The 26,411-nt window shown below is 37.0% G+C and overlaps 1 protein-coding gene across 4 annotated transcripts in view; it reads left to right on the top strand.

Moving 5' to 3' along the window:
* The window catches only part of Ctnna2 (catenin alpha 2), a 940,372-nt gene that overhangs the window by 203,420 nt on the left and 710,541 nt on the right, over nucleotides 1-26,411 (top strand). For all 4 annotated transcript variants that reach the window (XM_076833066.2, XM_076833065.2, XM_076833068.2 and 1 more), the window contains exons 3-5: nucleotides 2,571-2,737; nucleotides 14,432-14,551; nucleotides 15,875-16,141. In XM_076833066.2, the coding sequence (XP_076689181.1) occupies nucleotides 2,571-2,737; nucleotides 14,432-14,551; nucleotides 15,875-16,141 (554 nt within the window). The remainder of the gene's footprint in view (nucleotides 1-2,570; nucleotides 2,738-14,431; nucleotides 14,552-15,874; nucleotides 16,142-26,411) is intronic.

Below are 26,411 nucleotides of genomic sequence, written 5' to 3' on the forward strand. Positions count from 1 at the left end.
GGTCAGCATCAGTATGAAGTGCCATTATATGATCCACTGTATGTAAATCTGAACTAGAAAATCCATTCAACTGGGCTTGGTTCCTCAAGTAATGCTAGCATCTTCACTTGCCATGAGGGAATGGGGCTGGTCTTTCCCATTGGAGAGCTACATTCTAGGAGGAGCTATCCCTACTTGAGTGGTCTACTATAGACTTTGGGGTCAACCATGTAGCTCCTTAGGTTCCTGTGCACAGTGCATCTCCTCTTCTCTTGAATAAGTAGATCTATTCTATTCCAATAGCATCTGACTTGCCCATTAATACTTTACACATGTTGGTATCGCTTAACCTGTGGGTATCCTCTTGGTGTCTCATTGGATTTGCCTTGGTGTGTAATGTTCTCTCAAGCTACACTGAGGAGCTTTATGTAAACCCATGAGAAAGGTAGGACAATTGGACTGAAAATACGTATCTCCTTAACATCAATCTCGACCTTAAGCTTTGGGTACACCACTAGGGCCATATGTCTTGAAAATCCACCATTTGGGCCAGTGTAAGAATTAAGTTTAAAGTTTTTCTGAAACTGCTATTGTGTATCAAGCTTTTTATTTCTTCCTGTGCATGAAGACTAAGCTGGATAGCAATATGATCATTGTAGATGATAGCCTGTTGGGAAAATCCTACAGTACAATATATTCTCTTATATGCCCACATACCTCAAGTATAAAAAGAATCACTGTAAGGGTTTAAATAACTGTGACACTAAGAGAATTGCATTATATTCTAACATGACTGTAAAGTGATTATTTTTTTTAATTTCCCCTTGTGTCTGAGGACACATTATAGGATGCACAGATTCTCAATGCTATCATTAGCTTTATTTAAATAAGCTAAGTTTTACTTAATAGGTGAGGTATAACATTTCAACTAAAATATTGAATATATTGTTTTACCCTAAATTAGATAGTGTCATATTAACTCTGTTCTTGAAGTTTATTGACACTTTTATATCCCTTTGTATATTTTGCTGTATGAAGCTTCATTTACATTTTCTTCCAGTCCTTCTTCCCCGGGTGGATATTTGCCCACTGATATAGTATCAGTCTCATCCCTAGTTAATTTATTGTCCTATTTCTTTTTCATTTCTGGGGTTTCTTTGTACCAATATCTATTTGACTCCTGTATTGTTATTATTCCTCATTAACTCCACCTTACCTTTTGGGTCCACATCAAATTGGTCCCCAAATTTATTGTTTATGTCACCAAGATCTCATTAACACCTCCTTCTTCCCCTTTGTGTCATGTTTCTATTTTCTGGTCCAGACCTTCATCGCTGCTGTCTCATACTATAGCCGCTTTTGCCCTGTTAACTGGATTCTCTGTGCTAGTCATGTTCTATCCAGTTTATTTTATGTAATATAACTAAAATAATCTTCCAAAAATGAAAGTCTATGAACATCACTTCCCTCTCGGCAGAAGACACTCCAAACCTTTTATGTGGTATTCCAGGCTCTATAACCTCACCCCCCCCCCAATTGCCTTCCTTATATTAGCTTCCACAGAGATGTGGTTCCCTAGTCAGTCTGGGGCCCCAAGTTTCAAAGCCTAGTGCATTGTTCATTTGCCTAGGATGCCCTTTTCACCTTTATGTTCCTAGTGAACACCTCTTTGATTGTTTTTTATATATATATATAATATATATATATGTATTTAGTTGTTGATGGACCTTTATTTTATTCATTTATTTATATGCAGTGCTGAGAATTGAACTCAGTGCCTCATACAAGTGAAACAAGTGCTCTACCACAGAGCCACAACTCCAGTTTTTGTAGATCATGAAATCCAACAGCTTCCTCCTCCCATTCTCATATTGAATAAATCAATCACTCATTCCTCCCTATTACCTACATTCTGAATTATGTCTGCTATGACAAACAATAATGGTATTCTGATTATGTGTTTGCAAATCTGTTTTCTCATGAGACTGTGAACTCTTGGAGACTTGGATGCTCCTAGCCATCTTTCAATCCCAGAGCAGAGTACAAAATATGACACTTGTTGATTTGGTTAAGTTCTCTCTAAATGTTCTCTATATTAAAGGACAAGTTTCCAGAAGATGGTTAGAAGTCTGGATCTTGGATTTCTATGTACTCTGTTCTTGTCTTATTATCTCAACTAAGACTACAGTCTTAAGGAAGGCAATATTTTAAGTCCTCTGTGGAGCAGTTGGCTAACCTCAACTAGTTTGCCTAAAAATTGCCAATGGTTTCAAGGGAAATTGAGAGAGTGGATGGGTAAGCTCAGGGCAATTTCATCTCTGCTATTAGAGAAATTGAATTAAATATCTGATTCTTAAAGTTTTACATTTCAGTATGAAATATACACCTTTTTTGTTGTAGTTGATAGTAGCTATCCATGTGTAACGATGGGCTTGACATAAAAGGGTCTCTGTTGTGTTGGAGGTAGCAGGAAGACCACCTGGTCATCAGAGTTTTGTAGTAAGAACAATAATAGTCTGTCCACAACCTTTAAGATTACCAGCCTTGAGGCCTCGTATATACCCACTCTCCTGTTCATGTTTGTCTTCCAGGTGAGACGATGCGGATCGCCTCCTCTGAGTTTGCTGATGACCCATGTTCATCGGTGAAGCGTGGCACAATGGTGAGGGCAGCAAGGGCTTTGCTATCAGCTGTAACACGCTTACTCATCCTGGCGGACATGGCGGATGTCATGAGACTTTTATCTCATCTGAAAATTGTACGTATATAGAGCTTAACAATTTCCTTTACGTGGGTGACCCTCTTGACCATGTGTGTTATAGCAATGAACTATGTTGGGCATAGATCCCTTGGTTCCTCATTCACATGGTATATCACCTCATTTTTCTAACAACAAAATTAAATTGAATAATATATCTAAGGCTTACTTAGATTGTTTTCTTTCTCTAAGAACAAACAAACAAAAATCCCCCCAAAACCAGAGTTTAAATTTCTGCTTGCTTCTTGGAGTATGTAAGGGTATATTCTTAGGTTATAGATCTTGGACTCAGTGCATCTGCTTTTATTCCGTCTCAGGATTCAGAATAGTGTTGGTCCATGTGGAAATGAGGCTATGGCCAGCTCTTCTGTGTAGCTGGCCAAATGATCACCTATGCCCACCTTAGAAAGGTCATGTGTTGAATATATTATTATCTATCCCAACTAGGTTCTTCTGAATATACATGGAATTTGAGACCTTTACGGTGTGGTAATATGTGCACCCCATCCACATGTGCTTGGCTTATAATGGCTCCTTTTAATTCTTTTAATTTGCTAATGGAAGGGGAATCCTGCCCTGGTCACAGGCTTTACTGGAACTAAGGCAATCTCCCCAGACCTTGACAGCTGGGCCTTTGTGTTCTCCTAGTTACTGAAAACAGTTTAATTGCAACCACGAAGATTTAACCCTTTGAACAAACTTGCTGAGCACAGTTGCTCTGCCAAGAGATGCCCTTTTCCATGTCCTAAGTGGATTTGGTTCCTGGACAGTTGGCACCAACCTTGGATTTATGAGATGGGTCTTTAGATGATGGGATGGGAAATGCAGGATCTTTTTTTATTTTATTTTTTTTTTAAATATTTTTATGGTTCAAAGGGGAACTAGTCATTGGCTGGCTTAGTCTCCCAGCCCTGGGATTACAGATTTTTCATGTTCCCTTTCAGCACATCTAAGTTTTATTGTCTTTGTCAATGAAGTGAAGCAGGTTATAAGGAGGAGATGAATGAGCTAGGAAGAGAATAATGAAGCCTGTTTTCCCCTCACCTTTCTCAAATCTGTTCAGGAGAAGGGAGCAAGAAATATCTTAAGTGTTAAATTAAATCATAAGTGTTGTCTGTCAAAAAATCTTGGGCAAGGTCTTTACTGGAATTTGCACTAATAAAAAGGCCAAGATTTTCAAGTCATGCATAAACTCCTCAGTATTTTGAAAAAATCTTAAACCCAAGACCTACAGCCCGATCTCCATAGTCAAAAACCATAAAGTGAACTATATGGTCTTTGTGGTTTTCCTGCAGGTTCCTGATGAGCAAGGGAATACCAAGCAGAACCTGTTTTGCATTCTCTTTCTTAGATTCTTCTCAGAGATTAGACCTTCAAAAGCCACAGATGGCTCTTACAAACTGGATGAGGTGAATGATTTGAGGAGACACTTTACCTACTTCAGAAGATATTGAGAGGCAGTTAAGCACTATGATTAGCAACATGACCACTGAAGTCAGACTAAGTGGTCTTCATTTTGATGTGGGTCCACTTTCCAGCTGTGTTGTGACCACCACATAACCTTTTTACTTCTCAAATACCTCATCTGGTAAATGGGGCTAATGGTGGTGTAACCTTCAGATCATTAAGAGATTTAGATGGGGGAAATTCCTAGGAAGCAGTTATCACAGAGTCTGGTACAAAACGAGTATTTGGGAAGTGGTGGCTCTGCATGGATTATAAGATCACTGGAACCACTTATAGTGCTGGCTGTCATTCTTCCAGCCCCACCTCTGATACATGCATCTGTTAGGTTACAAATAATTTTATTTTCAAGTGTGTGGGAGAAAAGGTTTTGTTTTCACCTTATAGCCTATTCAGTCTTTAAAGTCCATTTTCCCAGAAAGGTACTATTCAGTTATCCTAGGGACAGAGTAGGATTAAACCCAAAGAAGTTAATATTGCGTCCCATGTGTCATTGTTGGATATTCTGTGGAAGGTCCTTTTCAACAACCATTAGGGTGATAAAGGGCTAAATATTCTCCCTGATCTGTCCCCACAAGGAAAGTGCTTCTTAAATCTGAGCCTGTGATACCATGTGTGCACCAGTTGCTGCCTGCAGTCCTGCTCTACCCACCAGTTTGACCAGTGCTGACTGCTGATAATATCACAGCAACATGTAATATAGAGTCAATTGCATTCTCCTCTCCACACAGCAGATTAAGGGTAGCTTTTAAAAAAAAAAGGATTTAGCACAAAATCATGCAAAGGTCAACCCAGCAATATTAAGTAGTACTGTCAGACTGTCAGTAGTAAAATTAAAAATGATTGTAGACTAAATAATACATTTGTTCTACTTAGATTGCAGCCTCTGTAGCAAACAGCAGTGGTGGAATATTGCTATCTTGTGGAGCAAGCGAGGAACTACAGTTTCTGTTGCCATCTCTGCATTATGCAGGTTGTGGCCTCTGTCACTCTTTGGTATTCAGATCAGCCTGGGCTTCATCTCATGGAGCTATCATCCCACCTCCTAAAGATATTCTGTCAACAAAATCATTATAAAGGAACATAGTGCACAGTTCTGCTTAGTATCATACTGTTCTTTTCTGTAGAATCATACCCTCTCATTAAATATTAGAAGCCTCTATTTGTTTTTTTGACTTAGAATAAAGAACATATCATGTATCTTTACATGTTTTGATGAAGCAAATTAGTAACTGTCATATGAACCTTTATTAAGGTTTTTCCAGTGAACAGTAATTTCCTTTACCTTGTGAATGGTAAAATGTAGATGATGGGGACAAAGGGTCATGACTTTGATTTTCTGTTAGTTCAGATTGAGAAATGTCCTAAAAGTCATAAAACTTCCTGCCACATCAATTGGTATGTAACTATTTTACCTTTAACCATTACACATAGTATTTCATTTTTATATTCTAGGCCATATGCCAAATTTTTATTAGTGCTCTTTCTAGATATTAATTATTCACATATCTGAGTAACTTACAGGAACATATGTGAAATTTCTTTCTTATCATAAATGTACATCTATGTTTATCCATCAACAATTCACCAAGCAGATGGAGAATCATCAATTTATTTTTCTGTAACACTAATCTTCACCCTCGGACCTGCACCCCAACATGACATCATTGGCGCATTGAGTAGTCACTGGCATATGTCATTCAGCCTCTAAAAATGAGAAAGGTATTAGAGGTTCTACTCAAGTTACTTGGTTTTACAGTTTATAGGTCTTTACATTCTGCCCTCTTAGAGTTATATTTGGAAACCCAAATTCATGTGGCTGCTGAGGCTTTCTTCTCCCTTAACACAGAGAGATGTTAGTTGTCTCTATGATGTTCTTGTTCTATCATACAAGCATTTTTGGGGGCTTTAATATTGAATACTTTTTTAGGGTGTTAAACTAGCGCTTCATATGACTTCAAAAAGTTTTTGCTGCAGCTTTTGTTGTTTCAAATCCAGAAGGAGAGTGATGAAACAGTGGGTGACATATAGCTCCAAAGCCACACAGGGCTTTGACATGTAGCTTGACATATAGTTACTGTTTCGGTCATCTTTTGAGTCACTGTGACCAAAATACCTGACAAGAACAACTTGAAGAGTAAAGGTTTATTTTGGCTTACAGTTTGAGAGATTCAGTCCATGGTCAACTGACTCTATAGCTCAAGGTGAGATAGAATATCCTGGTGGAAGGGCTTGGAGGAAGAAAGCAGCTCAGGACATGGCAGCCAAGAAGGAAAGGGAGAGCTGTGCCCACCAAGGATAAAATATAAACCCAAAAGGCATACCTCCAATGACGAATTTCATCCAGTCACACCAGATCTGCACAGAGTCACTGCCCAGTTAATCCATGTCATTGGATTAATCCACCAATTAGATTACACCTCTCATAATCGAACTTTCTTTCATTGCATCACTTGTGGGGAATAACACATATGTAAACCCCAATTGCAGTTCCCCCACCCAGAAAGCCTCATATAATCTTTTGTCTATCAGACACTATTAAAATACTGAATTATAATCACTTTCATTGCTGAAGTTCCTGGTGAGTGATTCCCTAGCCCAACACCTGGTATATCCCACAATCAGTTGGCATTGTTAGTGTGTTGGGGTGATATGTGGCCCTTCACAATTTTAATGAAATTCTGCATTTCAATCAGTGATCATGAAGAGGGATATTTATTTGCCCTAGACACTGAATTAATGTAATCATATTATTTTGTCAGTTATTAGTATGAGTGATAGCATTACATATGAACACATCAAGACATGTATATGCCAGAGAAAATAGTCACCTTTTTTTCTGTCCTCAGGCCCTGGAATAATGTCATTCTTTAATATCACAGAATTTCTCTCTAGAAAATAGAATAACAAAATATAATACCATAACCACTTAGTCAATGTCTTGAAAGAGTCAGAATTGATTAGTGGCTATCAGAGGCCAAATCAAATTCTGTTTAGGGTCATTGATGATACAGGCCAATCTTACGATCACCAGTGCTTTTTATGATGTTAACATCAAATAGTCCTGCATAAAGCCCCAGTAACTTATTATTTCTCACTAGTCTTCCATTTATTCCTAAAGCTAGAATGTAGCTTGCCTGAAGAACAATTTGTATAAAATAGCCTTGTCTCTAATTATAAGTGTAAAAAATTACGACCCTACCTGGGGCTGTGGCTCAGTGGCAGAGCACTTGCCTAGTATGTGTGATGCATTGGGTTCAATCCTCAGCACCCTATTAAAAAAAAAAAGTAAAAAATTACGACCCTAGTTTCTTAGCATATTGTTTCTGTCAGCTCTACCATGGCATTAACTTCATACGCTAAACTGTTCACAATTCACTCAGTTTTTTTCAAGAAATACGTATTGGGTACTTGGTGTATGTGAAACATTGTGATATATGTGTAAAGATGACTTGGCAAGAGCTTTATATGGTAGTGGAAGAGACATTAAGAAAGTGCTATAGGAAAGACAGTAGAGTGTATCAGACATAACTTTCTTATGTTCATATATGAATATATGACCACTAACTCCAAATAATGTACAACTATCAAATGGGAAGTTATACTCCATGTATATATGATATTTCCAAATACATTCTATGGTCATGTGTAACTAAAAAGATCACATAAATTTTTTTTTTAAATGGGAAAAAAATGTAGCGTAATGTGTGTTGGAGATGTGTGAACATTGTGTGAACATTCTTACTCAGAAGACAAATATAGTTAGGATGCTTTCTTTTGTAAATAATTAAAAAAACCTAACTCAATCTGATTTTTTTAAAAGGGCATATATTTGCTCACCAAACTAAGAGTCCAGAGGCAATAGTTTCTGGTGAGTCTTGAATAAGATTTAAAGATGTGATAGAAAACCTGGGCACTGTGGCACATCCTTGAAATCCCAATAGTTTGGGAGGCTGAGGCAGGAGGATCACAAGTTTAAAGCCAGCCTCAGAACTTAGCAAGGGCCTAAGCAACTCAGCAAGACTCTGTCTCAAAATAAAATCATAATCCTAATCATAATAGTGATAGTAATAATAATAGGGCTGGAGATGTCGCTCAGTGGTTAAGCACTGCTGGGTTCAATCCCCAGTACCCTCCTTCCCCCGCCAAAAAAAAAAAAAAAAAAAAAATGTGGCAAAGACCAGTTTTCTATCTCCTTTTCCTTGCTGAAGGTGCTATTCTTGGTAGACCCTATTCATATGATCTAAAGCAGGTTGCCAACCATTCCGAAAGCTATTTGCTCCTAGACTAAGGATAATACGAAAGGGGAGATTTTCTTTCTTTTTAACTCAAACAAAAGTTCCACAGTGTTGTTAACCTTAATTGGCTTCTGAGTCATGTGAGTATCCAGATTATTTATTTAGAGAGAAAATGGCATATGCTGACTTTTTACCTTAGAACTTAGCTTCCCCAGGAACCCCAACCTGGAAATGTCAGCTCCATCAAATTGTATTGTTGGGCAATTCAGGAGGTATGATGTGGCTGGAAGAGAAAGACTGGGTCTCACTGAACTCAGTGAAATCTGCCTTTCACTGTGCAGACTCCTAAGTCTAAGTCTCAAACTGGAGCCTGATAATTAGAGGTGTCTGGAAAGAGTTGGCCCCATCAAGAGTTGGGGATGTATGATCCTGTCCAAAAATGAGAGTGAAGCCACACAGTAATTTGAACAGGGAACTTCAACATAAGTATTCTTAACCCTAATAGTAGAATGGAATAACAAGAGATCAGCTGTTAAAAAGTAGAGTCCTCTATGAGATGTCCTCTATCAGATAGGAGGACCAGCACTAGCCCTAGGGTTTAGATAGAGCACTCTTGAGAGTACCCACACCTACCAGGCTGAGAGTCAGATGTTGGAAGGCATGGCTGTGGGTCACTGGATGATGCAGAAGTCACTAGGCCTGCACACAGTCAAGTAGAACTTTTGTAAAGACGGATACTGCAGACCACCTGGAGCCTGGGAAGCTGCCCCTGCTATAGGAGCATTGAAACACAGAGGAAATGAGAGGAGACGCAACAAGATTGGACGGAGAGATCCGGCTTGTGGAGGGCCTTGGGATTGTGCTCTGTGTATTAAGGGCAGGCACTGAGTGGTGCTAAGCTTAAGAATCAGATTGTGATTTAGAAAAATTTTTGTTATCAGTGAGGAAAAGGAATTGAAGAGATATGATCCCAGGTTAAGATACTGTTGAAATTATCCTGTTTAGTTAATGATGAAAGGCTGAAGGAATGGTGATGTATGTCGTGACAAAGAGGCCAGTTTTAGAGATGGTAAGAAATAGTGAGGAAAATGTGGAGGCTGATTAGATAGGGCAAAGTTCTTAGTGAGTCTTCATCATTAGCAAATCTGTATAATCCTTTCCTAAAGTTCATCAGCTTTCTAAACCCAGCCTCTCTGGGGAATTGATGCAGCACAGGCCAGGAGGTAAAAGTAGGAGCTCTAGAGCAAACTACCTGAACTTCAAGCCAAGTGCCTGCACTTGTTGGCTGTGAGGTCTCTGGCAGTTTGAATCAGTCATGGTCCCATCTCTGTATTTGCACTGTGAAGTGGGACTGAGGGAATCATCAAAGAGCTGCTTTGAGAGACTGAATTAGATTTATGTAAACCACTTAGAACAATGTCTGGTACAGCCTAAGCACTTGATGACTCTGGCTGTTGTCATTTTTCTTGTACAAACTGAAAATAACTTTGGAAGTATATCACAAACTATATTATGGTTATGTGCTTTAAGAATAATGAAACTAGCATTTAATCAGTCTTGTTTTCTGATGACATTGTTTTACTCTTCATTTGTTAACAAGGAAAGAGAAAATTTAATCAAGAAGACTAACATCTTTAGGAGACAAAAAGATAAAGTGTGATAATGCTGAAGTATTAATGATCATATTACAGCATAGGACTAAATAAGCACCACAGTTACCTGTAAGGTCTTAAGTTCATGCTTCACTTGGCCAATTTCTATATCCAAGATAGATATTTTTAAAATTTATTTGTTTTACCAGACCCTAACAAGAAAATTATTTGTGACTTATTAAATAGTTTCACCATTGTCACTTAAAATTCAGTCCACTGCATATCAACAGGGGGACTCCGGAATGTGGTCAGTTTGTGTCAATAGAAATGATGATCATCGCAGCCATGATGTGAAGCTTGGGTGTGGGCACTGACTGTCCACTGAGGAATAGAGACTCACACAATGCAGGAGGGGTGGGATCTGACTTCTTAGCTCAACACTGTCCCCATGCCCATATGTCTGCCTGCCTTTGGAGAGGTGCTTCATGTAATTAATGAAAAATGAATTATCAGACTACTTTCTTTTATGTTAAATAAATAAGTGTAGTTTCAATGAGGAAAATTAAAGACTGATTTCCAAGATTCCATCTCAGGAAATCTGACACAGCTTTAGATCAAATAATAGTGGCATTGGGGCAGGCTTGCTTCAAATTGGAGATGGGGGTTCTTTTTTTTTTTTTTTAACAAACCACTGAGAAGACATTTAGGAATTTGAAGTGATGAGCTCTGAAAATAATATATAAACACAATAATCAAACAACCCACTTAATGTCTTTTCTAGAACTTTCAGTCTTTTCAGCTTTGTTTATGCACTGGCTGCAAATATGAAGGACAGGAACACCTAGTTCGACAGAGCTCTCACTTCAGTGTTCATCATCTGGACCACCTTGTGGGACAAGAATGGTTTCTGTAATGCCCAAGATCATCAGGGTACTTTGAATGGGGTGATATAACACAGCTGTTCCTCAGGTGTAACTTAACGTCTGCTTGCTGGAAACTGTTCCCCAACCCAAAACTAAGTGCCTCCTTTTCAAAGGACTTTGCCACTGACACTGTCATGCTTCCCGGAGCTAGTGTGACAGCCTGCCACCCGTGTCCTGTCTGCATGCCTGCAGCTTTCCTTTCACTTCTTCTGAGTCCCCCGCCATCTGAAAATATTCCAGGATACAAGAAAGCCTTGTGCTTGTCCCCATGACCAAAATACATGACAAGAACAACTTAGAGGAGGAAAAGTTTATTTAGGGTTTGTGGTTTTAGAGGTCTCAGTCTGAGGTCTGCTGACTTCATTGTTCTGGGCCTGAGGTGAGGCAGAACATCATGAATATCATGGTGGAAGGGCATGCAGAGGAAACTGCTCAGCTCAGGGCAGCTGGGAAGCAGAGAGAGAGAGAGAGAGAGAGAGAGAGAGAGAGAGAGAGAGAATATGAATGAGAATGTATATGCTCAAGAAGAGCCAGGGGGACAAGATGTAATCTCAAGGGCACACCCTCTCATCATCTACTTACTTTAACCACACCTTACCTACCTGCATTTACCAACTCGTATTCCATTCAAATTATTGATACATCAAATGAATTAATCCACTGATTATGTTATGGCTCTCAAAATCTAATCACCTCTGAACATTCCTGCATTATCGTTCATGTGAGCTTACTGAGCTTATCACCTTACATCCAAACCATCATTAGCTCCCTTCAGAATCTGAGTCTAAATCCAGACTGATGTGACCCCACAACCCTCTTCACAGAAATAGACTTGTAGTCTTCATGCTGGGACATAGACATGTATGTTTTGGATAAAATGTCTGTGTATTTTCTTCTGTAAGAGAACTACTCTTTGATCAACTGGCACCCTGAACTCCTGAACATCCAGTAAATATTTGAGAGCAACAGCCATCCAGAAAGAACCAAAGATCTTTGCCTGCATTCAAAAATTAAAACTTGATTTCTATATTAATTTTGAGTTGTTAAAAGTTCTTTTTCCCCCTCTCTCCCTCTCTCCACCATCCATTTTTATTTCTCATCTATCTATTAGTGGTTAGGGTATCCATAATCCAGACTTCGGTCTCATTTCTTGCATTTCTATAAAACCTTTTACATATTCTGACCATGATTCTCTATAAGAACTTTTGACGAGGTGAGCTCTCAAAAACTTCTAAATCCAAAAGACTATGAATACTTTTCCACAGGTAGATCCCATTGATGTTTTTTTTTTTCAAAAGCATTTCACTGAACTATAAATTTTATAATTATTATAAATGCACAATGGAATCTGTTCTTCGGGAAAAGCCAATGAGAAAATAAATTGCGTGTAACACAGCAACATAAATATTCAAAATTGGTCTGATTAGCAAATGGTAAAAAGCATATATACTTGTGCACACACACAAATCCAGGATTTAGCTCCCTCTGAGATAATTATTTTGCTCTTCTCTGGAACCATTTTTATGTCCTGAGAAAAGATTTACATCTCAAATAAGCAGCAGGAACAAGTTAACTGCCAAGAAACTGCTCTCAGTGATGCTGTTGATGGCCAAGTTAAGATGATTATAAATCTATTAGGAAGTAGGTTAACATTGATATGTTGTTCTCAAGATTTGAAGAATGAGATTCTTATTAAGTTATGAAAATGTTTTAAATGGGCCATATAGGCCATTTTGTACCATAAAATATAATTTGATATGCAAAACTAAAAAAATAACTCTTAACACACAATAGTCCTTTTCTGAGCTGTACTTCTTTATATTCCTTGAGCGTTATTAGGACTTGGAAATGACTAAAACTGAGGAGTTACACTATCATTTCATATTTTTATTGTTAGTAAGAAAATAAGGTAGAATTTTTAAAATAATGTAAAATGAGAATGTAAGTTTAATATTAGGTGTAGTTTAGACTCACCTCACCACCACTATTATTCTGAAGAACTTTCCTTTCTTCCTGCAACTCTTTTCTAGGTAACATATGGTACCTATTTGGCAAATTGAATGGTATTATCACATCTATGGGATAAAAAGACTTGCTGATATTCATTTTCACTCATTTATAGACACTCTTCCTTCACATAAGGACATCTGATAAGGAAGGTGGATAAGCCACTTTTGTGATTGTGTCAAGCCTAAACAAAGCAGCGACTCCAAAGTGAAGGCTTAAGTTTATTTATGACTTTTTTCAGTCATTTTAGTACTCATCTGTATTTCAAAATTGTCAAAGGATGATCTGTTTAGGCTGTTTTTTGATTTGCCCGAAACTATAGGAGCCGGTGTGAATTCTGCCCGGATACTCCCTGCATTCTCATTAATCTTTCCAAGCCGCTGTCTCTCCTTTTCCCTAACTGTCTCAGGAGCCTGCATGAGTTGGTGCCTCTCTACTGGTTCCCCTTCATGTTGAAGACCATTGTATTTTGCAAAAAAACATCTGTCTTGTGCTTTGTTTATTCAGGATTGTGTTCTCAGCTGTTTCCCCTGATAAAATTATTTCTACCACAATGCTACCTGACTGACAATAACCTTAGTAGATTAATTTACCACAGTGTCTTAATTTTCATTCTAATTGAGTTCATTGGTATTAAACAACCAGGGGGTTATGAATTATGGAAAATTTCATACCATATCAAAATTAAGATCATTTTGGAGGGCACAACACTTGAGTACCTCTCAAATACTCAAATCATTTACAGAAGGATTTTGGTGGAATTCGTAATTCAGGTCCATTACCACTCGTGAATGTTCAGTGACACAGTTTGGAGGAATTTGGAAGCACAGCACCTCATTAGTGCTGTGTGCTTGCTGTCATTCTGTCCATTCCCTGTCCACTCCGGTTGTTGGCGCCTTCAGGTGGCAACTGAACTTCAAATTTACTTGTTTCCATGGTGTGGTATTTCCCCTTTCTATCCCATGGCAGGGAGTAGACTCAGTTTAAAATTACAGTCCCTTTTGTCCGGGATTTATAAGTGTTGCCAGGATTGGTTGCAGATTTCATCTGTCCCAAATTTTCAGCAGCCCTGGGATTTATTACAGCTTTGTGGAACCATTTCCTACTGCGATCATTTCAAAATTTGTTTCAACATCCATATTTTTTCTTAAATATATTTTCCTTTTTATGCTATTTAAGATCAGAAGTCTTTATTTCTTATTAAAATTATTATTTAATAAAATACAATAAATTTAGGATTTTTGTTTGCTTTAAAGTTTCAAGAATTATTGTCCTTTGCGCTTTACATATCAAATATTCCATAAATCTCAAGTTTCTAATCAGTATAAGTGATCGTTAGAGGTACTTTCTCCTATTATTTTATTTAGAAGTTAATACCTATTCTTTTTTTTTCAAATTACCATTTATAATATGTTTAATATCGTTTGAATACTATACACTTATAAAATACTTTGTCTTTTATCACTTTAGGTGGAGGACGCTCTGGAAGCTGTCAAAAATGCTACAAATGAACAAGACCTTGCAAACCGCTTTAAAGAATTTGGGAAAGAAATGGTGAAACTAAACTATGTAGCAGCAAGAAGACAACAGGTGGGAAAGATTTTGGAAATGCTAGGGGAGAAAATGGGTGAGTTCTCATAACCTTGTAGTTTTATAGGCCTGAAAATGGATCAGTTACAACTGCTTGAAATCAAAGGCTCTAAGTACCTGGAATCACAAAGACTGCTTCTAGCTGGGGCATGTGTGAAATCACCTTGCCCTGCCCCCTAGATTCTCTGGCCCCTGTCTGTAAGTTTCCATTGAGGAGAACCATTTTGCCAGCCTCCCCCACTACTCTAACCTTCTGTCTTCATTTTCACATATTTATAATAATACTGTGCATACAAATATGCATATTGTATTCTGTTTTTTTTTCCACTTATTTATTGCCAATTTGTCCTGATAATTCTGAATATGAAATAAAATGTACTTACTTAAGGGTTATTTTGGCCCATAAAAGAGAACATGTAATTCCTGTAAGGTCATCTATCAGATGAGCAAATAGGAAGAGAACGCTAGGGATTCAGATACCCTTTACTTATGTTTTAAAGTTGGAAAAACATTTTCCCAGGGATACTCAACTGGCAGTCCTATGTGGCTTTCACCTTAACATTTCCCCAAATGATGCACTTTCTTGACAGTACTCTATAAAGATGAAAGTAAAGTGACTCCCCATTGTTATTGTTTTAACACCCAAAACGAAGAAAATAAATTTACTTTGGCTTATTATTTTCTATTGTCTAAACTCAATAATTGAGCTGCTGTTAGAGGTGGTTAAAAAAAACAGAGCCTTGTTCTGTTCTGAAAATGATAATGAAGCCACATTAAACCATTAACCAAAAATCAGAAGACTGGTTTCCATGTTTATAATTATAATTGAATATAAAGCAGCCAGAATCTGAGAAGACTGAAGTTCAGCTTTTCCATCTGCTGATAACTGTGGTCCATTCAATCTGCTTACCCCATCAGTGGCCCAGTTTTTGCAGTCTTTCAGCAAGATTTATTGAATACCTCTTATGGGGCCAGATACTATGCAAATGACTACAGAGCCAGTGAACAAGATAGACACAGGGCTGTCATTGGAGATTCAGTATAGGAAGAAACGGGCTTAAATAAGTCAGTATGTTAAAATGTAATGAGTGTTAATGATGAGAAAGATATAAGACTTTGTGGAAGCCAACAGAAGTGGACATAGCTTAGTGAGTTGGTAGGAGAGGTCAGTTTTTGGAGGACATACCAGATAAGTAGAGCCATGTCACAAGGAGGAGAAGGTGTTTCTTTTTTTAAAATTCAGTGGGGTTTTCTGTGAATCCAAGTTCTGTCGTGTATACTACCATGCAAACTTCATGCAAGATTCATGTTTTGCCCACACAGGAACTGAAGGACCCTCACTGTAGAGATGAGATGGCAGCTGCCCGTGGAGCTCTGAAGAAGAATGCCACAATGCTGTACACAGCCTCCCAAGCCTTTCTCCGCCACCCAGATGTTGCTGCCACAAGAGCCAACCGAGATTATGTCTTCAAACAAGTCCAGGAGGCCATTGCTGGCATCTCCAATGCTGCTCAAGCTACCTCGCCCACTGATGAAGCCAAAGGCCACACGGGTATCGGCGAGCTGGCTGCAGCTCTGAATGAGTTTGATGTAAGCATCTGGGTTGGATAATGTGCACAGAAGATGTGCATTTACACTGAAACACAAAATGTACTGGAGGTGAATGGGCACTACAATAGTGTATGTTTATTTTCCTCTCTTATAAACTTTTGACATGATAAACTACACAATGTATTCCTGTTATTAGGAACCTAAACTATTGTAGAGCCTAATTCACTTGTCTTTACAGAAACTAACAGCTATAACGATGTTTAAGAGGGCCTGATCCCTTTTAGGTAAAAGGGATACCCATCCGGCAATCATTCAGGTGATGATCTTTATTATTAAAGGGACACATGTTATAGGTAGCCTAAGTGTAGATGGTTTCTGCCTTGTGTTGGTGAAAACTGCCCTCACCACTGGGCATGATGGAGCATGTCTGTAATCCCAGCAGGTTAGGAGGCTGAGGCAGAAGGATTGCAAGTTCAAAGCCAGCCTCAGAAACTTAGTGAGGTCCTAAGCAATTTAGCAAGACCCTATCTCAAAATAAAAATATGTAAAACAGGCTGGGCACGTGGCTCAGTGGTTAAGCCCTCCTGGGTTCACTCTCTGGTACAAAAACAAAACAAAACAAAGAACCTGCCCTCACTTTCTTCACTTGAAACCAGTGACAAACTCACATGGATCCTACAGAGGAACCTGGTTTTCCTCAGAAGGGCCTGTGCCAATCTACAGAAGGCCCACCTTCTCTACCTTCTACTTTTGGTGGTATTCCCCCGGGGTAACCCATCGTAGGAGGGAAGCTCACTGGGCCATCTTCACGGCATGTGAGTGAGGTTGCACATCCTCAGCAACCAGAATGATAGCCCTTACCTGCCCAGGTCTAGGCATGTACCCATCTGTGAATTCATTTATCCTCGGTTCACTACGAATCTACATGAGTTGGGAAAGCTGCACAGATTTATAAATAATAATCAGTATCTACTTTCAAGGGTATATTTTTCTGCTGGGGAGATGAGGGAAGTAAAATGCATTGAACACCATTTAAGTGATGAAACAGAATTCATAGAATGAAAAATAGGTTTCTTAATGGCTATAGAGAAAGTTGATGAGCTTGCTTTTGGATAGGCTGACATAAATTTTTGGCAGTAAGTGACTAGTTGGCTGCTAAAAAAGAGGATCCAGAGCAGGCAAAACAATGATTGCTCACGGCCTGGAGATGGATGATATAATTGAGGAATAATTGTTTTACACTATATTCAGACAGTTCTCTGCGGTTTTCATAGAGATCTCTTCTTTCTCTTATTTGGTCAGAGTGTGTGTGTGTTTGTCTGTCTGTCTCAGACCATACACTATTTTTATAAGGCTTTTTGTAAGGATTAAATACAACAAATTTAAAGCATTTATTACACAAATCAGGAATTAATGTTAGGTAATTACCCTCACAACATTTCAACAGACAATTGTCAATCCATGAAAAACAGTAAGAAATTTAATATATTGGGGCTGGGGATGTGGCTCAAGCGGTAATGCACTCGCCTGGCATACGTGCAGCCCGGGTTCGATCCTCAGCACCACATACAAACAAAGATGTTGTGTCTGCTGAAAACTAAAAAATAAATATTAAAAAATTAAAAAAAAAAGAAATTTAATATAATGTTTATTTTTATATAGAATAAAAAACAAAAGATGGTAGATTTCTATAATGTAAAACAGAATGAGAAAAAAGATCTAGTCACAAAATGAATACTAAAAATTCTCTGTTGGCTTTATTATTTATTTAAATTTCCTTATTTATATTAGAAATAATTTTAATATTAGATAGGAAGTATCTAAAAAAGAAAAGCATAATACTTTCCTGATGGGTAGGTTTTACTCTTTGTTAAATAATATTGTGATCCAGGATAAGAAAACTGTTGTCCTTATCAATTTTTATAATGTTCAAGCAATTTTTTTTTAAAGAAGAGCATTTTCTACTTGATAAAATAATGATAAAATATTTTTTGGAGTGAAAAATGCATGGTTTTATATTTTCAAGAATAAACAATAAGGTCACGCACTCAGATATTAAAACATAATACTCACATATTCATGTTTTACTGTATTATTTTAAAAGTATGCATTAGAACAAAAAAAAAGACTTATCTGTCAAATGATATGAAATCACAATCTCAAATGCAAAAGTATTGTAAAAAATAAATTCTTTTAAAAATTAATTTAAGGATGAATAAAATATTTAGTTGTATTTTAGCACAATTGCATTATTATTGCCATAGTTTATTTTTTAATTGAATTATAAACAATAAAGCCTACAGGGGAGATAGTCACAGAATGGAAGGACAGCCAGACCTTACACTGCTGCCACCTTCTGTCCAAGAGGGTGATGACTTCAGCTCCCGTTTTCTGTCTGATTCCAGACCATTTTCATTAATCGTATTTTATCCCCAGTGAATTAAAAACTATAGTATTGCAAAGGCTTTAGAATCACAAAATCGAATTTGAAAATATCTGGGGAAAATCTTCTAGCCAAGTATGTTGACATATTGAACTTTCAACAGTTTTTATTTCTTATATATTTTTTTACTACAATGATATCTTTTCATTTTGGACAAAGAAGACTTCAGGAAGTTAGCACATGAATGTAACTATTAAAGGTGTAGTAATGACCCACTAATTAATTTTATTTTATTTTATGTTCTATATTAACTAATTTCATTATTATAGCATTAATAATATATACTAAGGTGCAGTTATATATTATTTTTTAAATTTTTTTTTACTGTAGATGGACACAGTATCTCCATTTTATTTATTTATTTTTATGTGGTGCTGAGGATCAAACCCAGTGTGTCACACATGAGAGGCAAGCATTCCACCACTGAGCCATATCCCTAGTCTCTGCAGTTATATATTATTTAAGTATATTAATTAATACCTTATTATCAAATATATATCGGTTCTCCAGCTATGTAAATTATAAAAAGCATTTCCTAATATTTAAACTAATTTTTCAAATATTAACAAAAATCAGTATGTGGCCCTGTCTCAATTTCAATTCAGAGACAATAATTCCATTTGATATTATTTTTCTAACAATTATCATTTAGCAAATGCAATATGGTTTCAGTATTTACTCAAAATATTATTGGATTTATAAAATACACAGTAATTAACCAGTAATTTATAAAATACCCAGCAATTCTGAGGTATGCAAACCTGGATTCCTTAATGTTTGAAAATCTCTCACTAAAAATAATATATCGCTTCTCTTTACTTTATGTAAAAACTACAAATTTCTTTTCTACAATTGCATGATGAATATTTTGGCTTTTTAAACTTCTCAGGATTGCTAACTTGAAATTGATTTAGAATTCACAGGCATCTGTCTTCAGTCCTTAATGCTATTTTCAGATTGTTTTAGTCAAGCCTTCTATTACTGTAACAAAACACCTGATATAATTGTCTTCAAAAGAGGGAAAGTTTATTTTAGCTTACAGTGTTGGAGGTTTCAGTCCATGGTCAGTGGGTCCTGTTGTTTTGGGGCCTGTGGTAAGGCAATATATCAGGGCAGGAGCACACAGTAGAGCAAGCTGGTCACCTTATGGTCACCAAGGGGTGAAAAAGAGGGAGAGGACGGTCTCAATATCCCCCTTCAACTACATGCTCCATATGACCAGAAGGCTTCCATCTGGGCCCCATCTCTCCAGAGTTTCACTGCACTGCAGTAGCACCTTTAGCACTGGGGACACTTATCCAGACCATACACAGGTATTAAAACCAATTGATATTCTACTGAGTAAAAACCTCCCACTTCCAGGGACTCACTCTTTCTGTCCATAACCCTTATGGGTATTTGGCTTATCAGTTTCTCAATGGGGTGACAATTGTCTAGGTACAATATATTTGAGATGCTAAAGTGAAAGTAACTTTAGAAGCATTAAATGTGTTTTCATAGTCCGCATCACTGGCATACCCTAAAGTTGAATTTCATATTATTAGCTGGGAAATGTGTCAGATCAAGTTGTATGGAGTGTTGAATTTTGTGGATGTGACTTAAAGTTTTATATTTGATTAGATCAAGGTAAGAATTAGTGTTTTACATTCACTTGTCTAAAACCATGGGGTTGATTTCTAACTGGGTAGTTACAATTTGGGCTCAATGCTCGGTGACTTTTCTTCTGGCACTGTTACCATACCGACATGAATAGTCAATATGGTGATTAATGCAGCAAGAGGATGAGGGGGGATAATGAGTGTTTTAACAATTTGAAATTGTCAAGACAGTCTCTAATGATACAACAGAAAAAAAAAGTAGAGTGATTGCTAATCAATGGAAAAATCATCCTCTTTGAAATCTGGCAACTTGAGGTAGTTAATTTTATCTCTGAAAGTATCTACTAAAGAATGCTGCACAGATTATTAAAAAAAAAGTAATGACTTCTCTGAAGTAAATCATATATATTATAATGTCAATTTTGACTGCCAGGAAACTTTCAAGATTGGGAGAGGGGAATATTAAAAGCAAGTCTTAGAGGATTTTCTTTTATTCAACAAAGGAGAATATTCTGTATCATATTTTGGAAACCTTTTTGTAGATAGATAAAGATTCTCTGGAAAAAAAATAAACATCAGCCATGGCCCTCTTTCTAAGCAATAACTGTAAACATAGAAATTGATTTCATGAAGCCTTTTTATAATCTAAAACTTTTCCCCTTTTTAAATTTATAGTTTTCTTTTAAATCAGACAATGAGCAATATCTCTCATTTCTCTAATAACTTTCTTCTTATGATTTTGCTTTTTGAATCTCCCACTAGCCCTGAGAATTTGATTGGGAATTTTCCTTTTCTTGCATTGTATGCCTATAGAAAAATGTTTTTCTAGAACCCAAAAAGAAAAGAAAGCATTGTTACTTTATTTACCATATTCTCACATTTTTACTTTTTCCCCTCCCTAACAGAGTTCTTTTTTAAAAATTTGTTCTTTTTACATATATATGACAGTAGAGTGTATGTTGATATATTATACATATGTGGAATATAACCTATTCTAATTAGGATCTCATTCTTGCAGTTGTACCTTATGTGGAGTTTCACTGGTCATGTATTCATACTTGAACACAGGAAAGTTATGTCTGATTCATTCTACTATCTTTTCTTTTCCAATTCCCCTCCCTACTCTTTATTCCTCTTTTTCTAATCCACTGAACTTGTATTCTTTACCCACCCCCACCCATTGTATGTCAACATCCACATATCATACAGAGCATTCGACCTTTGGTGTTTGGGATGGCTTATTTCACTTAGCATGATAGTCTCCAGATCTATCCATTTACCAGCAAATGCCATAATTTCATTCTTCTTTATGGCTGATTAATATTCCATTGTGTATTTATACCACATTTTCTTTATCCATTCATCTATTGAAGGAAACCTAGGTTGGTTACATAGTCTAGCTGTTGTCAGTTGAGCTGCTATAAACATTGATGTGGCTGCATTACTGCAGTATGCTGATTTTAAGTCCTTTGGGTATATGCCAATGAGTGGGATAATTGGGTCAAATGGTATTTCCATTCCAAGTTTCCTGGGGAATCTCCTTACTGCTTTCTAGAGTGTTCACACCAATTTGCATGCTACCAATAATGTATGAGTGAGTCTTTCTCCCCACATCCTCACCAACATTCATTGTCACTTGTATTCTTAATAATTGCCATTCTGGGGCTGAGGTTGTGGCTTAGCGGTAGAGCGCTCGCCTAGCATGTGTGAGGCCCTGGGTTTGATCCTCAGCACCATATAAAAATAAATAAAGATATTAAGTCCAACTACAACTAAAAAGTAAATATTAAATAATAATAATAATGATAATAATTGCTATTCTGAATGGAGTGGGATGGATTTTCAGTGTAGTTTAAATTTGCATTTCTCTAATTGTTAAGAGATGTTGAACATTTTTTCGCATATTTGGTGGCCATCTGTATTTCTTCTTCTGTGGAATACTTGATGCTATGAGGTAGATTCTATCCTTTGCTTCCATTTCTTGGCTGCCCACAGCCTCAGCACCTAAACTGCTCTGATACCCATACCCTGTGACACTGCTCAGTGATCTCTGAGGAACCCTGCTCAAGAAATGTGTGCCTTTCTTTCTTAGTTTTTAAATGCTCAACCTGGGGGATAGTATACTATTGTATAGACCATGGCCCCTCTTACTTTATGTCACTACTGATATCATCTGAAAGGTTTAAATATCTGCACTGGCTGTTCTCAAGTCACAAAGAGCTGAAATGTCACCTTGACATCCCAAGTTCACATAATTTGTCCTTTCTTTTTCTAATTTTTCCCACCTTCTTAGATTTTTCTTTCTGTTTTCTTTAAACTTTCTTTTCTGCTCCTGACTGAACTGTAATTCTCAGTGATGTGTCATTCACCAGGTGAAAGAGCTCAGATGGGAGCTTAAGCAGTGACGGGATCTGCATCACGGACTGTTAGAGACAAATACAAGCTGTGGCCGGCAAGGATCAGGGCCCTGAGCTGACTGAAATGATGAAAGGACCATCCTCTGAGGAGCTGTGACATGCTACGATAGTCACTGCCCAAAGGTTATCCCATCTGGGGGCTTCTCTCAGTGGACACAGACATTCACAGTCAAATTGAGAGACAGGCTTCGTGACGGCTCACTTTGCAGTAGCCCATTAGGGGATGTGCCCCTTAAAAGGACCTGGAGTACAGGTTCTGGACTCTGAGAGTATTCATAACACCAAGCTAGGGTTTAGAGATCTGGGATCAGAAGACTGCTTCAGTAGAGAATTGGAATACTGTATAAGTGAGTTAGGACAGAGACCCTCAGAGTGTGACCTCAGAGATATTTGCCAAAGGATTCTGAAGAAGGTATGGTTTTGCAAATAGTGAAATAGGCATTTCTTCTGTTGTTGCAGGACCAAAAGGATGCTCTCATGGAAGCTCTGGCCCCTCAAGGAATTCTGAACCAGAGTTCAGGGTGGCTCAGAGATTCTTAAAATGTTTTGTTTACTCCCGATCTCTGAAAAACAGGGAAGGGTGAATGCCTGTTTGGAAAAGGAGATTTCCACTACGCATTTTATTTAGTCCTTTTCCCAGCCCACCCCCCTTTGTCTTATTTTTTTTTCCTTTCATTTGCTAGGATAACAAACAGTTATTTATCAGGAGGCTCACCCAGGATTGTCTCTTTTGATATTCCATGAAGTCATTCTGCCAAGAGACATCTGAGATTCCCCATGTTAGGTTATGAAGATAACAAGTTTCATTTTAATTAAGTTATATTACATTAGAGTGAAGGTGGAGAAAGGACAGGAGAAGTCCTTATAAAGCAATATAAAACATATATTGATGGGAACAGGTAAGACGGAACTAAAGTATTTTAAAGCATTTGGTAAAATAGAGCACAGATGCATAAAATCAAAAGCCAGTAAGCAAATCCAGAGAACTATTTCTCAAACAAAGCGATTTTACATTCCTAGTTCAGGCACTAAAATACTTGAGCAGGCAGACTTTGGAATTTTCTGCCTGAGTTCATGCCACTATTAACTATTAACTTGTGTATAATTGTTATAAATGTCTGTATGACTTTAATGCTTCTATTAATAACCCATTGGTAATTACTGTGCTATATATTCATGAAAGGGTTCTCTTTGAATGGCCAGTAGAAGTATCCCAGGACACTGGGAAGAGTTCAGGACTTGAATTCAGGTGCCTAGCTATTACTGAGACCTCTCAAATATCCATGTGTGACAAGGGTTTGTTAAGATAATATCTCTAGGGCTTAAATTTTAGTATAAGGATTAGCCACAGGTTAGCTAAAACCATCCATTGAGAGTGTACATAGCACCAGATGAGATATAACAATGAAGGTATGCAAAGTATAAAGTTAGAAATGCTTAGCAAGCAGCTCTAGTTACTGCAATAACTAATGGCAGTTGTTCCAACTTACAATTGGCTGCTCTTGATTAAAAGGGTAAAATCAACAGGCTTTGAGGATTGAGCTTTTTATTTTCATATATTGCACCAGTAAACTTTAATTAATAAGACCAAACATTTTTAGATTTCTATTATGAAATTTTGAGAACTTATTTTGTTTTGTGGGAAATTTTTTATTTTATTTTTTGCATGATATATCTTGCTTGCATTGGTGGGTTTATTCCCTCTTATTTCATTTACATACCCAGCAGAATTATGAAATGCCTAGATATTTATGCAGATATCATTTAGTTTGAAAATTCCTTAACGAAGTTCTGCATGTAAAAATTTTCAAATTAACTTAATTAAGCTCCTGTTATATACAGAACATGTTCATTTTACTTCTTTAAAATTTTTTTAGATTCACATTTTTAAAAAGTGAAGAGAGAAGATTTCATCTGATAGAGCAGAGTATCAATAACTAGGGGTTAATGGGACCCAAGCAAATCTCAGCTGTTCGCCATATCTTTCCCCAGTGCAGTAGCTTCTGAATCTACCTGTTCTTTCTCACTCTGACCAATTGAACTCATTTTAATTATCTTTTTTAGTCCTATGTAGCTAGAAACAAGCAATGGTGTTATAGTATTCTTTATCATACACTGACATCTGGTGGCCAAATAGAACACTGAGAAACACTCCACTGGATTCCTCTATACTTTCAACACAGCGTGATTTTATATAAAAGTATACTTTGGGGCCCAAACCCCAAAGATATAAATAAAGATATCATGCAGCCATCCTTCAGGAAATGTTTAATCTTCTTATTTCAACTATGACAATGTTATGCAATGCAAGTCCTATTCCTTCTTATTTAAAAACGTTTTTAGGCCAGGACTGTTGCAAAGATAGGTGCAGATGCAGGTGAATTTGTAGGAAGAGAAGCACAAGGTAGGGTGGAGAGTTCAGGATGTTTCTGCTGGGTAGCAGTTGGGCCAAGTGCAGTAGTTTCTGAATCATTTACATTTCTATCCAGTTTTTAAATAATTGCTTCAAGGAAATAATCCCAGGACAATTTTATTTTCTCTCACACATTTCAATTGGCAAGTAAGGAGCTATGAAATCTGTTCATCAAATAACAGAATGAGACTTTAAACAGTGTTTTTTTATAATTGCAATTCAAATCCTTATTTGTTTACTTCCCTAATCAATGTTAAATCCAAATTATCACATTTTCAGCCTTATATTTTTGTAAGAGAGAAAATTAAGAATCTATATTTTCCCAGTATGATGAATTTTCTATTTTGAGAATATTGACAGATATTTTCAAATCTGAGTTCACATTTATTTAAAATAATTGACATTAAATAGTACCTTGAATATGGATATAGTTGATTATCATGTTCAAAATTGGCAATATGAGATGATCAGTAGAATTTTGATTGTCATTATTTTATTATCTGTACTTTAAAATTTGGGAATAAAATGAATTATTTTGTCAAATGAACTATTTACAGACAAACATATAATTTATTTTAATCTGTTTAGGTTTGTAGATTTACTTTCCTTTGTGATTTTTTTTTTAATGTTAGTAATGCCTATTTTTATTTAGCTCTCCAGGGTTATACCTTCTTCTTACTTGATTCCTATGTCACATTACTATGGATAAGATAAGTAGTTATTTAAATATTCAAAGATTTAGTTTGATTCAGTAGAGAAGTAAACACACACACACACACACACACATCCCTCCTGCCTTTCTCTCTAAAAATGCTCATTTAAATTTTTCTACAACTAAACTCTTTAACATACTCCCTGAACTTCTTTTTCAGCATCATATTATGACAGCATTCTGACAGCCTATTGAGTCTCTCTTCCATTTCTTGAAATGTTCTCTGATACTCTACTTCTTTCTGATTGTATAAGTTGAAGTTAGACAGTAGAGAAATCATCCCGGACAGGTGCATGAGTGTGATTGGCAGGAACCCGACATGACTGACAATATAATTACCTCCTGCGGGCTTTCCTGATTACTGTGGTCATCCTCGTGGACAGTGGAAGGGCACAGTGTAGGACCAAGAACAAGCTTGTGTTTGAATCTTACCATGTAATTCATCCTCTCTGGGCTTCTGTTTCTTTTATAAAATAGAGTAATAACATCGATTCCTTAGGATCATGATAAATTAATGGGATGGGCATTCATATGTGTCTAAGTTGTAGCTGCCCCTCATAAATTCTAGCTGTCTTTCTCTCTGGCTCCTTCTAATAGGTGTCAGCCAGACGTCTTTCATCCAAATTCAGTGTTGAAACTATTCCCTAGGAAAGGCTCAGGGAGCAGTTCCTGATTGAAACGGTAACCACTTTTACCCCGTTTGCTGGGTCATTTTTGTTCCTTTTG

Source organism: Callospermophilus lateralis, chromosome 14 (genome assembly GCF_048772815.1).
Source record: "Callospermophilus lateralis isolate mCalLat2 chromosome 14, mCalLat2.hap1, whole genome shotgun sequence".
In the NCBI taxonomy this organism is placed as follows: domain Eukaryota; kingdom Metazoa; phylum Chordata; class Mammalia; order Rodentia; family Sciuridae; genus Callospermophilus; species Callospermophilus lateralis.